Source organism: Anarhichas minor, unplaced genomic scaffold (genome assembly GCF_050575085.1).
Source record: "Anarhichas minor isolate MPS153535 unplaced genomic scaffold, ASM5057508v1 ptg000005l, whole genome shotgun sequence".
In the NCBI taxonomy this organism is placed as follows: Eukaryota; Metazoa; Chordata; class Actinopteri; order Perciformes; family Anarhichadidae; genus Anarhichas; species Anarhichas minor.
Window position 1 is genome coordinate 1,222,439 of NW_027466451.1, and position 14,705 is coordinate 1,237,143.

Consider the following 14,705-nt stretch of genomic DNA (forward strand, 5'->3'; position numbering starts at 1 on the left):
CAGTGGGTTGGTGGAGCTTATACTAACACAGCTGCAGGCCCAGACTCACCTCTGTGTTTGAGACCCAGACACACCGAGTTGTGACTGAGAACAGAAGGGCCGGTGTGAACTTGATATTCACGTTGAGTTTCTGGCCAGCAAACCTGGAACATAAGTGATTCTTAATTACACTGAACCCGGAGCAGTTTCAGGGTGTTTTTTTGTTTGTTTTTTACTCGCGTCACATTTCACTTACTGAGGCCTCGTTTTTCACCTGTATGTAAACGGCACAGAATTAAAACATGTCTTTTGTGCAGTACAACACAGTTATAATGCCGTATATAATTTAGATAATTTATTTTACATTAATTTGAAAACAATGGAATCTATATACCAAACATTTTGTCCACATGCTATATACATTGCACTATTCACATTTGTATAACCTCTTCTCACAACCTCTCCTCTCTGCTCTGTGTTCAGCAGCCTGCAGTTCAGGCAAAGTTTCCCAGATTTGACTGTTGGTCTCAGCCGAGTCAATCATGGCTCCACAGTTACGCTGAGGAGCGCAGAATCTAATCTTTTTTTCAGGATCTGGTTAGAGCAAATGGTTTATTTTGGGCAACATCGTAAATGAGAGATGGTTTGGTTAAAATAACACAGTTTTGAGTCGCACATAATGTGTTCAAGGACCATCAGAAAGGTGATAATCCGCTGATAATGTCTGTTTTTACAGCTTTAGGCTATGATAAACGGTGTCATTTTGGTAAAGAGAAAACATGTTTTTCAAATCCTCTGGCCGTTTTTGGGGGTTCAGAGCTTTAAAGGAGACCAACACGTTTCTGTTGATCAGCTGACCAATAAAGAGTTGACAACATAAAACATCAAGGCCCTCCGATAGTTTGTTTTGGATTATTAACTCTGGAATTATTCAATCAAGATTCTCAATGGATTTCACTTTGACAGTGTGAAAAATGACAGAATCCCTTCCTTTTCTCTCTCTCTGTGTGTGTGTGTGTGTGTGTGTGTGTGTGTGCGTGTGCGTGCGTGTGCGCAGCTCACGGCAGGGCGGTTCACCCGGTGCTTACGACCGCAGCTTCAGGTGGAAGTACCACCAGTTCCGTTTCCTGTGCCATGTAAGTGTTAAAGTCAAGATTATAACCCTTTTAGATCACATCCCCCGCACATGTTATATATGCACAACAGAATTACAAAAAATCAATATCTTCCTGTAAAACTAAATATGATGTGTGTAAGCCAGCACCAACCTAATTCAACCAATAATATCATGACATCCATAAATTAATCTGTTGTGGAGCCACAGTCTCTGTAGCTCCGTAGCGAGCTAAATCCTAAGCCTGCCTACTTTTTAGCGGTCCAATCAAATGCAAAGGATTTAATTTAAATCCTTCTTGTGACTGTACACCGTTCGGATATTCCGTTTCCCTGGGGAATCCGTTTCAGTACAGAAGACATTATAAAAACACTCCAAAAACAAGGAGGTGATCCTGTACCGATTTATGATGAGAGGAGAGCATTTCTCTTTGTTTGATAACATTGAAGGTAAAGTTATGCTTCCACACTCATTTAAAAAATAACGTCGAGAGAAAAAGAGTTATTTTCTGATCGTTTTACAGCAGATACATTCTAAAAAATAAATAGCCATCAGACACTCGGCAGATGATTTACTGTTAGATATCATGGAAACACAGAGAACAAGGGGCTGAAGGAACCTTTTAGTTCCTTAAAAAGTAGTCCCGTAACTTTAAATTATCAGGAACTTCGAGGTGGAAATGCAGCTTTAGAAAAGTGTTCTCAGGGTCAAAAGTGAAAGTTAGATTTGTGGTCAGCAGCAGTTGTCGAGTTTTCAGAAGGACTTACCGAATCCAACCTGTTCAAGATTCGATTTTTCCCCATATGGAGTTCTCTTTCTAACTTGATGCATGTTTTGTATTTTGTCTCCGTCCAGTCCAACGCCCTGCCCAGCCACGTCAAGATCTCCGTGTCCAGACAGACGCTGTTTGAGGACTCGTTTCAGCAGGTCAGAGACGAACCGAACGCACACCTGATCTACACTCAAATACAACTACATTCATGTCACCTTGTGTTTAGTTTGCAACATTTCACCCTGTAACCAAAGACATGATATACATATTGTGTAACATGTTTACAGAAAAAGTACAAAGCGATTAGACAAAAACACGTTATTGGCTTATTCTGGTATCTGAACTTGGTTTGCAGTTATTTTATTTCACCAGACTTATTTCCATTTTTCATCTGTATCCAATGTTGCTCCAAAATATTTCATCGATTTATATCTTATTATAGCCTGACATGGGCGGCCAGACTGTTTTGATTGTGCGTCATATAGAGAACAATATAAGGAGTCACGGGCCAAACAATAGTGAATGTTTAGTTTTCAACCAGTTACTCTGCAAGAAAATCAGTGTTTCTAGACCAGAACATGTGCCATAGAAAATGTATTTTCTATCAAAAAACTACACATTACAACCAACGTTTGACATTACAGTTTACTGGTGTGACCACATATTACAAAAAGGTTTTTCTGTGTCTGCTGCTTTTAAAATTCATTCAATACTTTTAAACCAATAAAGTGCATGGCCTAAGTGCCCTTTTAAAATATTACGATGTTATGTGTCAATATGTAAAGTTAGAACTGACAGAAATAGCCAAATATTGGTTTCTGTTCATGGCAAAACGCCCACTTAAACGATTACGATGCAAATATAAGATGTAAATCTGTCTAATACGTATATAATATGTAACAAACAGAACAGACAGAAATGATAAAACATTGTTTGACATATATTAGATAATTGAGATAATTCCACTACATTTAGTTGACATCTAGTAGTCGCAGTTTGGCCACCAAAGTATCCGTAAACCAGGCTCAGATGATTCCATACATACATTAGTGCATCTGACACACAACATTCATTTCAGACTTTGCACAATATCACTAAATCATTTTTGCAGAAAGGGAAATTAAAGGAAAAAATAACATTTATTCTTGTCTCCAGTTTTCTATCATTCTCAGATGTTGCCTGTTAAAATGATTTCTCAAATAATATAATCTGTCCTGTCGTCAGATCATGAATGTGAAGCCGTACGACCTTCGCCGCAGACTCTACATCATAATGAGAGGAGAGGAGGGGCTGGACTACGGCGGCATCGCCAGGTGAGAGCAACAGCGAAACAAACGCACCTTCCTTCTTCTTCTCCTCGTGTTTTTATTCCGTCAGTAAGCATGCGGTTGGTGCTACATTTATCCCATTGGTTTTTAATGTTGGTGATGGTGCATTTTTCCTGTCCCTGCCTCTTCTCCATCTCTGCATCAGCTTCCTCCTCCAATGGAACCAGCGTTTAATCTGTTAACCGTCAGTTCCAGGGTGGATTGAGACTATTTTAAGAGATTATAAAGAGGCAATGGGTATAATGGGCTGAAGTTGTTGAGATTGCTGGCTTCCAAAAACGATCCATTCTCTGTAAATCCTTGTTATTGCATAACTTCTTTACATTCTGTCCTCCATCCACCCATCACATATACTGTATCCCCCACCCCCGCTGGGTTCCAGGTCCTCCTCTCTTTATATGTTGTTGTTTTTGTGTTGGCGGCGTTCTCATCAATTTATTTCCTGTTCGTTTTTGTTTTTTACATTGTGTCTCTGTCTCCGGTGTCACGTCAGTGGTTTTACCCTATGGTAGGTGACATCATGCTGTTCTACCACAGGGTAGAACCACGGACGGGATGTTGTGAGGTGTCTGCGTCCATTCGTCCGTCAGTCCACATCCCCCTCCCATAAACCCCGAGGGGGGAGTGCAGGGGCCCCTGGGAGCGCTAGGTACTGGTGCTGCAGCTAATGATGGTAGTGGTGGTGGTGCTAGTGGGCCCTCATTCTGTCTAACATGCATCCTCCCACAGTCTCCTTGTGTCTATTTGATTCAGTAGTATTTATCTTCCGTGTTATATGTGTTGTCTCCATATCATTTATGTGTCAAATCTGTTAATGTATTGTATATTCAAATTTATACCACTATCCAGTGATAAAATTCTTCTTTTTGACACCTGGTCTACACAAGATTACCATAAGAAATAGCCTAGATTAGGAGTCTTATTGTCATTTAAATTCTAATTATACATTTTGCGTATTCCCTTCTTTTTGTGAGAGTTGAATAAATGGTATCTGTCCATCTAAAATATTCATTCTGAAGCTGTGGACTTACACTATTTGCCTAATTGTAGTTCAAGATGTATTTAAATTCAGGATTCATTCATTCAGAATTTGATTTATACCAGGATTTTCTTCCTTCAGAATTTAATTTAATTCAGGATTTAGAAACCTTTTTTATAAAATTATATTTAAAGTAACCTCAAATCTGGTTTTAAATGAAACTAAACACATCAAATTTTATTTGACTCAGTTAGAGCTCAGTGTTGACGCTGTCTGCTTTACTGTGTCCACTTTTTTTAACGGTCAAATGGTAGTTTAAGGACTACAGTGTTTTAGTAATGTTGTGGAAACACTGTGACACCCCAAAGTCACATGGTTGCTCATTCAGTTTACAACTCAAGTGGCCGAAACTCTGAATGTCGTAACTTACATTACCCTTCAAATGTAAATGTAAAGTCAGTGATGGCTATTACTGTGGTTGTTTTTATTATTGTCTTATTCTACGACCAATTTGTCATAATGTCTAAGCATTTAAAAGATGATTCCATAGAGAGGTTATAGCCATAGACTGCATGTCTTTTATACCGCACTTCCAGATAGAGAAACATATCAGTGTTTGGGGAAATCCCTGTGTGTCATACAAATGCATCATCACTGAAAATGTCCTGGAAAAAATTGATTTAGAAAGTGGTTATTTCAAAGTACTTTATTAGATACCCAACAGTAATGAGGAAAAATGTCAAACTCCACATTAAGTGATGGCAACACTGGAGAAAATAATCTTTCGTGGTGTTTAAAAAAACCAAGCTCACTAATGTTGCTCTTCAAGTTAGACCTACCTAAAACTTACAGACTCAGTATCTTCTGGTCTTTATCTATAAATGAGATTCATCCTAAAATCAGGTGTACTTAAGCTATAATTGATTTACTGCCATTTTCCAACATACAAAGCGTCATTCCTCTGAAGAGGTAGAATTACTGAGTTTTACTGTGATTTTTGTTATTTACGTTTTTTTTATTATTTTCTATAAGCTTTACTGGTTGATCATGTTCTGTCCTTGGATTGAATATACTGTGATTGTTGTTATAAGATGTCTTCTTTTATCCACGTTATCTGCTCAAAATGTGTTTTGATTGTTTTTTGTCTCAGCTCACAGTGATGAAACGAACTCCTCCGCTTCCTCCTCTGAACTAGTCTTTGATGAAAATTGATAGTTCTAAATCATCAAACATTATGCCTTGTATTTATTAAAAGAAAGAAATAATAGTACATCCCTGCTGTCGTCTCTTAGCCTCTCATATCTCCTGTAATGTGCTCTTACTCTGCAGGGAATGGTTCTTCCTGCTGTCCCACGAGGTGCTGAACCCCATGTACTGTTTGTTTGAATACGCCGGCAAGAACAACTACTGTCTGCAGATCAACCCCGCCTCCTCCATCAACCCCGACCACCTCACATACTTCCGCTTCATCGGGCGGTTCATCGCCATGGTGAGCTTCACTTTGGAGTGGTGTTATTTAAATCATATGTGCAATTTGATTTGCTCCCAGGGTTTTGGCTGAAGTGCCTCTATCCTGGAAGTTCAATAAATGCCTGGAGGTGTGAAAAATGTATCAACATGGGTAGGGATGTGAGGGGGGGGGGGGGGGGGGCTCAGACATGCCCAGTCACATTTACTGTCAGCTCATTCCCTTAACCAGTGTAGCATTACATTTATAGGACCACACAAGTCTTTTCTCTCTTTTCTGTGGGCTTGAAGTCTTTTCTGTGGGCTAGTTAGCTAGCTAGCTTGCTCATTCCACGATGCTTCCATGCTACAGTTACAGAACATAAAAAGCACCACATAAACAGCCTCGCAAGGTCTTTATTATTTTAACATTTAGCTGACTTAGCTGTTTTTGAATTATTGTTCATGATAGCCATTACCATTTGAATTAGCTTATGCTAATCGCTAGCATGCTGACTATTGTTACGATTGGTCATGGTAAGAGTGTGGAAGAAGAAAAAAAAAGAGAGAGTAGAAAGAGAGAAGAAGAAAAAAAAAAGTAAGAGTGTGGTAAAGGTTCTGTTATGGTGACTAAATAGAGTATAAATGTTTATAAACATTTGTGAATTTGAGTTTACCCACAAAGGCTGGGGATATGGGTATGGTAGCGTAAGTTAGGTGTATGCTAGCGATTAGCATTAGCGTTTAACAGACTAATTGAAAGCTGCATCTCTGCTGCAGGTTACCAGCTCGAGGCTGCATTAACCGCTATTAGCATAACACATAACACAGTTTAGTAGCATTCTGGGTAATATAGGCACCAGATTTTGACAAGAAAGAAGAGGGCGTGGAATAAATAAGTAGATATCTCTGGTTCTGCTGCAACGATACAATACAAGACAATATACCAAGAGAAAGCTAACACGAGAGGTCCTTGAGAATGCAGCCATAACTGGTCACCCAAAATAGTATGCAGTTTGCTGCAGCAGAATACCAGATTAGCCGTGGACAGACACAACGGTGCACACTCAATCACAGATACACACGCAACCGATTGCATGATCCTCCTGGCGAAGATAATAATAAAAGCAATAAAAGCCATAGAAAGAGGACATCACATTAAAGAAAGTCGGTAAAAATTGTTTTTAAGAATGGATTTAGAAGAGATTACTTATTCTGCGAGCATTATCTCCTCAGATGGGTCGTTTCAAAGCCAAGGAGTATAAACCATGAAATCAGATTTTATTTTTTGTTAGAACTACCAGCTAAGACTGAATCATTATTACCACATGTGTGGTCTTATTTTCTGGATATCTTGCCTTTATTTGCTAGCAACAAAGGTTTACAATTCAATACACAACCTTTAGGGTCTCCAGTGTCTATATATGATGTACAGTATGTACTATACTGTCTCTCTCTCTCTCTCTCTCTCTCTCTCTGAGGGATCAACTCCAGAAATCTGTAGGTCCCAAAACCGACACCCCCACCCCTCCTTCCATCTGCCAGCCCACCCCTCACCCACACCATGACCTCACCGCCACACCCAGCCCGCGCCCGACAGCGGCTGCCTATATTTAGTCAGAAAAATCTCACTCTGCTGACTTCCCTTATAAAGATGCTGGTCTCTACCAACCCTCCCTTTTTCTCTTTTCTTTACCTTTACGCCTCACTTTCCACTGACTCTGTCTATAAATCTTTGTGTGTGTGTGTGTGTGTGTGTGTGTGTGTGTGTGTGTGTGTGTGTGTGTGTGTGTGTGTGTGTGTGTGTGTGTGTGTGTGTGTGTGTGTGTGTGTGTGTGTGTGTGTGTGTGTGTGTGTGTGTGTGTGTGTGTGTGTGTGGGGCTGGCTGTCAGACACATGGTCAGTCAGGATACAGTAGGACAAAGCAGAACAGTCTGAGTCAGTCAGTGGGCGTCTGTGTTGTTCTTGGCTCATCACAGCTCTGATCCCGCTGTGTTTTTTTAACATTAAACAGCTCCATCTGGCTGAGTTTGCTCACTGAACACACACACACACACAACTAGGATTATAACTTGGTTTGAAGCAGACTCCTCGTAGTTATCACCATGAAAATAAGGATAAAATGAACAGAATAACACCTGGCAGCAGCTACGATGTCAGTTCCCCTCTGGACCAATCACATGGATTATCAGTTATTGTTTTATCATAAGCAGGTGTGGAGTGAATTATGTGACGCAGCCAGAAAGAAAAGCCCCATTCATATTTCCTGTAAAGGTTACTGGCTGTTAAAACAGTTCCAACACTTGGGCACGAAACAATCCCCGGTGATTCATCATATTTTATCATTTGTGGGGAACAAATTCGAACCATATGTCACCAACCATCCAACAACACTGTAATGTCACAAGATTACAGGACTCTTCTACTTTGTTAGATCCATGAAGTTCAGTGAACCTACACTGTGTTGTTATGTATATATTTCTGAGTTCCTTTTCGTGGTTTCTAATGTAAGAAATCCTCCCCTGCAGGCTTTGTACCACGGGAAGTTCATCGACACCGGCTTCACGCTGCCGTTCTACAAGCGAATGCTGGACAAGAAACCTACGCTCAAAGACCTGGAGTCCATAGACCCCGAGTTCTATAACTCCATCATGTGGGTCAAGTAAGTACTGCAGGATGGGTGAGCTCTCTGTGTGCGTTATTGTTATTTTGTGCTTGAAAGAGTAGAAATTAGGGTTTTTTTCGGGCCTTGTTTCTTGTTTTTGTAACTGAAAGAAAGCACCGAATAAGAACTACCCAGGTGTGTAGACCGTTGTGAAATCAGTCAATTACAGAGATGCGATGAGATCACACGAGCTGCGACACCAGAACCGGTCGAAAACGTAGATTTGCCCCCTTGGCTTCTAGCAACCTTGCACGGACCACACCCATCGTAAGCTCAACTACACAGCTCAAAAGTTACGTGACTGCATCTTACACAGTCGTGATGCTGTTGAGGTGACAAAATCTGTCCACAGATAAACAGATCCTCCTCTTTGGTAGTTATTGCCACAGCAGGTGTCTCCACGACCACACACAGACTCACAAGGTGAAAAAAAAAAAAAAGACCTACTATTTATTACAAATATAAAATTGACAGTAAAAATTGCTTGAAATGGAATCTTTCCAAAAATCTGTTTTTTAAGGATCAATATACTTTGAAAACAGGTGAGGTTTAGCTTTTCATCCCGGGAGAAGTTAAACAGTCAGAGTAGCATTTAAAAGAATGATGCTTCTTAGATTGAAGTTGTTTCTCTGTGCGTGTGTGTTCAGAGAGAACAATCTGGAGGAGTGCGGCGTGGAGCTGTACTTTGCACAAGACATGGAGATCCTCGGGAAGGTTTCCACCCACCAGCTGAAGGACGACGGCGAGAACGAGCTGGTCACCGAGGAGAACAAGGAGGAGTACATCAGGTGAGTTAACACGAGCCGCAAAAGCCTGAATGTCGACAAAAAGTATTTAGAGAACCCGATGTCAGCGGTGGAGACCCAAACATAAAGACCTGCCGCTGTTCCTTCCCCTCAGCCTGCTGACGGACTGGAGGTTCACCCGCGGCGTGGAGGAGCAGACCAAAGCCTTCCTGGACGGCTTCAACGAAGTGGTTCCTCTGGAGTGGCTCCGCTACTTCGACGAGAAGGAGCTGGAGGTGAGGAGCAACGAGGAGGACTGAAGGGTGGGAGAAGCCAGTTGGGCAGCTTTGTTTCCTTGTTTTACTGGTTTAATTGGTCTTAAACACCTCTGAAAGACACGAAAGTCGGCCGAGGACACCGGCGCCCGAAAGGAGTGGAAGTGGTTAAATGTTAGCAAGGTGCACAAACTCAAAGCTACTCTGAGACTAATTCAGTCATGTTTTCTTAAACAAACCATTTATCATAGCCAGAAGCTGTAAAAACACATTTTCAGTTTTTCAACTTTCCGACGGTCCTTGAACTCATTGTGACTTTGGAAAAGCAACCAAAGAGAAGATTAAAATTTGTGGTATCAAAATCACTTCATTCTACATGTGTCAGTTATAAGTTTTGGTTGTGGGTTAACAGTAATTTATACTAGCTGCACTGAACATCTATTCCTGCCTATTTTTTGTCAGTTACGTCGGTTTAGTTTGTGAATTGTTATTCTTCCTGATTGATGAACAGTCCTTCTGCCGCTGAGGCCTGTCCCAGCACAAATTGGGAATGAAATAATCCTGGAGTAGAGACGTTGACTCAGTGTGTCAACACTGTCCTGTGCCGCATTGTCCTCTGCCCACTGAGTCAGACAAACGTACTAAAGGACATGACTTTGGTCTGTTTCAGCTGATGCTGTGTGGGATGCAGGAGATCGACATGGCCGACTGGCAGAAGAACACCATCTATAGACATTACACCAAGAACAGCAAGCAGATCCACTGGTTCTGGCAGGTACGGACACAATGTGGCTGCAGGGGCCCTTGATCTTAACACACACACACACACACACACACACACATACTGTCCAGTGAATGACAAAGTCGTGTTCCTGCAGGTGGTGAAAGAGATGGACAACGAGAAGAGAATCCGTCTGCTTCAGTTTGTAACGGGAACCTGTCGGCTGCCTGTCGGAGGCTTCACTGAGCTCATAGGTACATCGTTTTGTTTTTTGTATTTGTTGAGATTCTATTTTTGCATTGGATAGGTTTTTTTTCCCACATCAGCAATTCCATCGTGGTGTCATACTCTGCTGCTCTCAGTTTCTCCTCTCTAACTGAAATTACGCCTCCAGTCCTTTCACTTTTCTGTTTTTTTACAAATCGATGTTGAGCTGCCGCAAATAAAGTCCGCGTCCGGTAGATTTTTTACTTCAATGACACTGATGGTATCCCAGCCTTGCCATTGTTGGCACTGAAAGCTTTTATTGTGAAAAATCGATATGACGCTTCATTGGTCAGAAAAACAGGAATAAATAGGTGTATGACACAAGTATTTTTGTTGTAAAGAGAAAGTCAGAGCAGCAAAGTGGTGAGTGTAAGATGTTGTACTGATGCAATAAGAGCTGTGCAAATGTACATTATGTTGTAAGCTGTTTTATATGATCAATTACCCTATTTATATTCATGGTTAAATAAAGTCAAAGAAAAATCTTAAATTATGTGTTTTTGTGAGACCATTATGATGGGAAAAAAATTCAAGCTTTTATTTGATGAAATAACTTATTTAGTTCTTTCCCTGTGCAGGAAGTAACGGTCCCCAGAAGTTCTGCATAGACAAGGTGGGGAAGGAGACTTGGCTTCCAAGAAGCCACACATGGTAAGCTGCTGCCTCATCTGACGTGTCGCAAAATAATCTGAGCTCAAAGGTCCATTTTTAGCTTTTCAGAGGGATGTTCTTGAAGACAAAAGGAAGACTGTGGCACTACTTCGCTTTTCAATGTGGCATCCGAGATCGGGTCTTGCTCCCATGGGGTTTAGATCAGTCCACATGACGTGGTGGCCTGGCTCGCATTGAGTTCTGATCTCAGTGAGGTACGATCAAACGTAAGCCTCCATCATCTTCCTTCCGCATGGGAGTTCCTCTCCTGATGAGATCAAAGCGAAGAGAAAAACGCAGGCAGCTGAGACCCACTGTCTGAGTTACTACTGATGAAAACCCAACATTTCCTGATTTTCCTGATTGCAAAGCTTTTAAATACCAAAATAACGGTAGTCTTTTATTGTGAAGAATTTACAGGAAAATGTCTATCAATTAGCGGAGCTTTGTTAGTCTACTAATTCTGCAGGGAGAAAGAGTAACGGCAAAAACAACGGGGACTTTTATTGTGAAAAGTTGAAAATGAAATGTGTTCATCCACCGTTTTACAGCTTCTTCTTCGACCACAAAATATATCCGATCAGGCAGGTTGCATTCAAGTGTGGACACAGCTGAGTTCTGATTTTGCTCATCAGCTCACTAAAGTCACATTGAAAGACAAGTGTAACCACAGCCTTTGACCCGACTGAAGACTCCAAAAAGCTAACAAGTGCACCTTTAATATTAGATAATTTTTACCAGATTAGATGGTGCATCATTTCCTGTGAATCCCTCGTGTGTAGGTTATTTAAACCAGCGCTGGAATGGCAAACGCTGCACTAACAATGAAAACTACTATATAGGGAGGTAATTAGAGGATTTCAAAATACAGAAAATCCTCTGTTGAAAAGAAATGGTGATCATTTCATGAACATCTTGAGGATAATACCGTTAAACCCATGGTGATTAAAATACATTAATCCATTACACTTGGGTGAAGTCTGATAATGACTAAGGTCATTTGGTGAGTAGGATTGTGAGCTTAGAGAGCATCAAACTCTCGACAGGGACATCTCTGCTAATGTCAAACCAATAATACTGAACAACACAATGTTCTCGTCCTCACAGCTTCAACCGTCTGGACCTGCCGCCCTACAGGAGCCTGGAGCAGCTCCGAGAGAAACTCATGTTCGCCATCGAGGAGACGGAGGGATTCGGACAGGAGTGACGTTGGAAGAAGAGACACGGGCCGCTGAATAGGAAAACCGTTCATTCAATGGAATAGTTCTTTTGTTATTAATATTATTATTTTTTTGCATTTGTTAATCACAGGGCTGACAAATCATCCATCATCTACGGCCCTCTCACCTGGAGGGGATGATGTCTGAGCCGAGTCATGGGTTAAAGTCGCAGTGTGTGTGCTCTTGCCTGTGTACGTGTGTGTGGTTGCTCACATTGATGCCGTTGTGTATATGCATAAAAATGGTGTGTATGTCTATGTGGGTTTGACAGGAAGGCACATACAGAGAGTTATATTTGACTAGAGTACCCCCCCCCCCCCCCCCAACACACACACACACACATACACCTCTACTCACCGCTTAGAAACGCACCGAAAACCAGACAACCGGATGGTTTTAACGTCAGCAGCGACTCACGACGGCAGCACAGCTACCCGCAAATGCAGTATAACATATCTACCAGAGAGAACTACATTTTTTTTAACATTCTAAAGTGACGACAGACAGACAGAGAGACCGACAAACAAACAGACAGAGAGAGAGGGAGTGCGTGTCTGTGTGTCTGTATACGAGAGACAGAGAGCCGTTATCATGAGATAGTGAACCTCTGTTAGAGAGATGAGATGTGATTTTATTTTTTATTTTTCTGTTACTTGTGAAATTCAGCATTTTTTCCTCTGTACATAACTAAAATAAATGAGATTTCAATCTGCTTTGTTGTTGTTTTTTTGGAGACAGTTTGACGTGATATATTCAGGGTTCATGTTATAAATAAGAGTACAGGCCTTTACACACAGGGGTCTTTGAGTTAAATACTAACATTCTAACATAACAATGTTAGAATGACGTTAGCACAGCACATACTGCATTCAAAACCTGTTTATAGTTCGGAGGAAATGTGGAACCTTTAGCATTAGCTACCTTAGTATTCACTTTGCATTACTGTCGATGAACTGTAAGTTGATTGCTAAAGAAGTGAAAAGGTGGTTTAAAAATCTTTAGCATTTCTCGAAACATGTATTAGTCAAAGTTAAAGTGTTGGTGGTGAAATCAAGTACTCCTTACTTATTTATTATTATTTAGAGTTTAACTAAAAACTGTGCGGATGCAGTTTGATCAGATTTTTTTTTAATTGGTCTTTACATTTACAAAAAAATGTACTTCAGCATGATTTAAAGGATTTTATTATTACTTTAATGCCATCATGTAATATTTATTTTAAAGGTAAGAATGCACACAAGGTGCAGACCGAATGAGCTTGTCCATTAAAATTATGTCTTAAAATAAGGTAAGGACTGACAGTGGTATGAAAGATGTGTTTAAGGACCTCAGTCAGAGCTCAGAAAGTCTAGATGTGTGTGTCTCCGTTAGGGACCCTGAAACAAGGTGAGCACAGAGAAGCAGAGCGTCCCTCGTGAACCTCTGACAGAGGGACAACTGCATCGTTGGCCAGTGTCTGCTCAGTTCCTCCACAGAAGAAATGACGAAAGTCTGGAGCATGAAATCAGTTTCCACTTTTGCGTAAGAGATATAAGTTTACCCGAAGAGCACGAAGGCTCTGTGTTCCCTCACTGGTCGTCAAACAGCAGCACTGCACGGTCAGAATCATTGTGCCAGTCAATGACAGTGTGGCATACAATGTTTAAATATTCCTCAATGTACAGTTCACACTGTAGGGCAAAAGTCTGGTGTGTCCAGACGTCTTGAAGATATGTCGGCCATCAATTTGATGGCAAAAAGTGATATCTGACTTTATAGAGCTGATGGATGAAACACTATTTTAAATCAGTGTATTGACTTTACTGTCACTTTGACTCAATTGGTGCTCTTTATGCAGATGATAGATGCAGGCAATAAGTAAAGAAAATATTATACTCTTACCTTTTAAAATTAATGTTAAATTAAATAAATGACAATTTAGCCTTAACACTATATCCAAAATGAATTTCCATTGGGATGTTTTGGTAAATATGAAAGGAAAAACCTCATACATGATTAATTCTGCATCTGTGAGGACATTAACCAAGATGAATAAAGGGGATCTGCATTTATTTCATAAAAAGATGACAGTACATGAACTGTCTGTGGGAGATAACGTATTATCATAACATAGCATCTTAGAAATATAGATCCACAAGTCAGTCAAGATTGTACAGATGTAAGAGTCTGTGGCTGAGTGTATTTAAAAGTATGTATGAACTGTACTTGAGTAAGGGCCGACGGGGGGCAATTGTAACATTTTTTTTACAATTTCCTTTATAACTCACAGTCTACTTGAAATACACTATTCATCTTTTGATAAAAGAAGCATGTTTCCACTAATTAATAATGCAATAGATATATTTTCACTAACAAGGACAAGACTACTATATGAAATTTGACGCAAGAAGTCAGAGTGTTGCAATTGCCCCCTTGGTGGTGACAAAAAATAAGTCATATTAACCCACTGTATCTCAAATAAAAAGCACCTCATATATCATCTCATATGCTGACTAGCAACACTTATATTTCCATCGGTTGTTCATGTTCATCTGTAATCAATAAGCTAGTGATAAAATTGATG

At 40.5% G+C, this 14,705-nt stretch overlaps 1 protein-coding gene across 4 annotated transcripts in view; it reads left to right on the forward strand.

Annotated features, from left to right (window-relative positions):
- Positions 1–12,854, forward strand: part of wwp2 (WW domain containing E3 ubiquitin protein ligase 2) — a 56,692-nt gene extending 43,838 nt beyond the window's left edge. For all 4 annotated transcript variants that reach the window (XM_076075521.1, XM_076075538.1, XM_076075530.1 and 1 more), the window contains 11 exons: positions 1,037–1,115; positions 1,949–2,020; positions 3,090–3,178; positions 5,502–5,661; positions 8,147–8,280; positions 8,931–9,071; positions 9,184–9,304; positions 9,954–10,058; positions 10,162–10,258; positions 10,850–10,922; positions 12,030–12,854. In XM_076075521.1, coding sequence (XP_075931636.1) covers positions 1,037–1,115; positions 1,949–2,020; positions 3,090–3,178; positions 5,502–5,661; positions 8,147–8,280; positions 8,931–9,071; positions 9,184–9,304; positions 9,954–10,058; positions 10,162–10,258; positions 10,850–10,922; positions 12,030–12,129 — 1,171 coding nt within the window. In that variant the 3' untranslated portion in view covers positions 12,130–12,854. The remainder of the gene's footprint in view (positions 1–1,036; positions 1,116–1,948; positions 2,021–3,089; positions 3,179–5,501; positions 5,662–8,146; positions 8,281–8,930; positions 9,072–9,183; positions 9,305–9,953; positions 10,059–10,161; positions 10,259–10,849; positions 10,923–12,029) is intronic.
- The last annotated feature ends 1,851 nt before the right edge of the window (positions 12,855–14,705 follow it).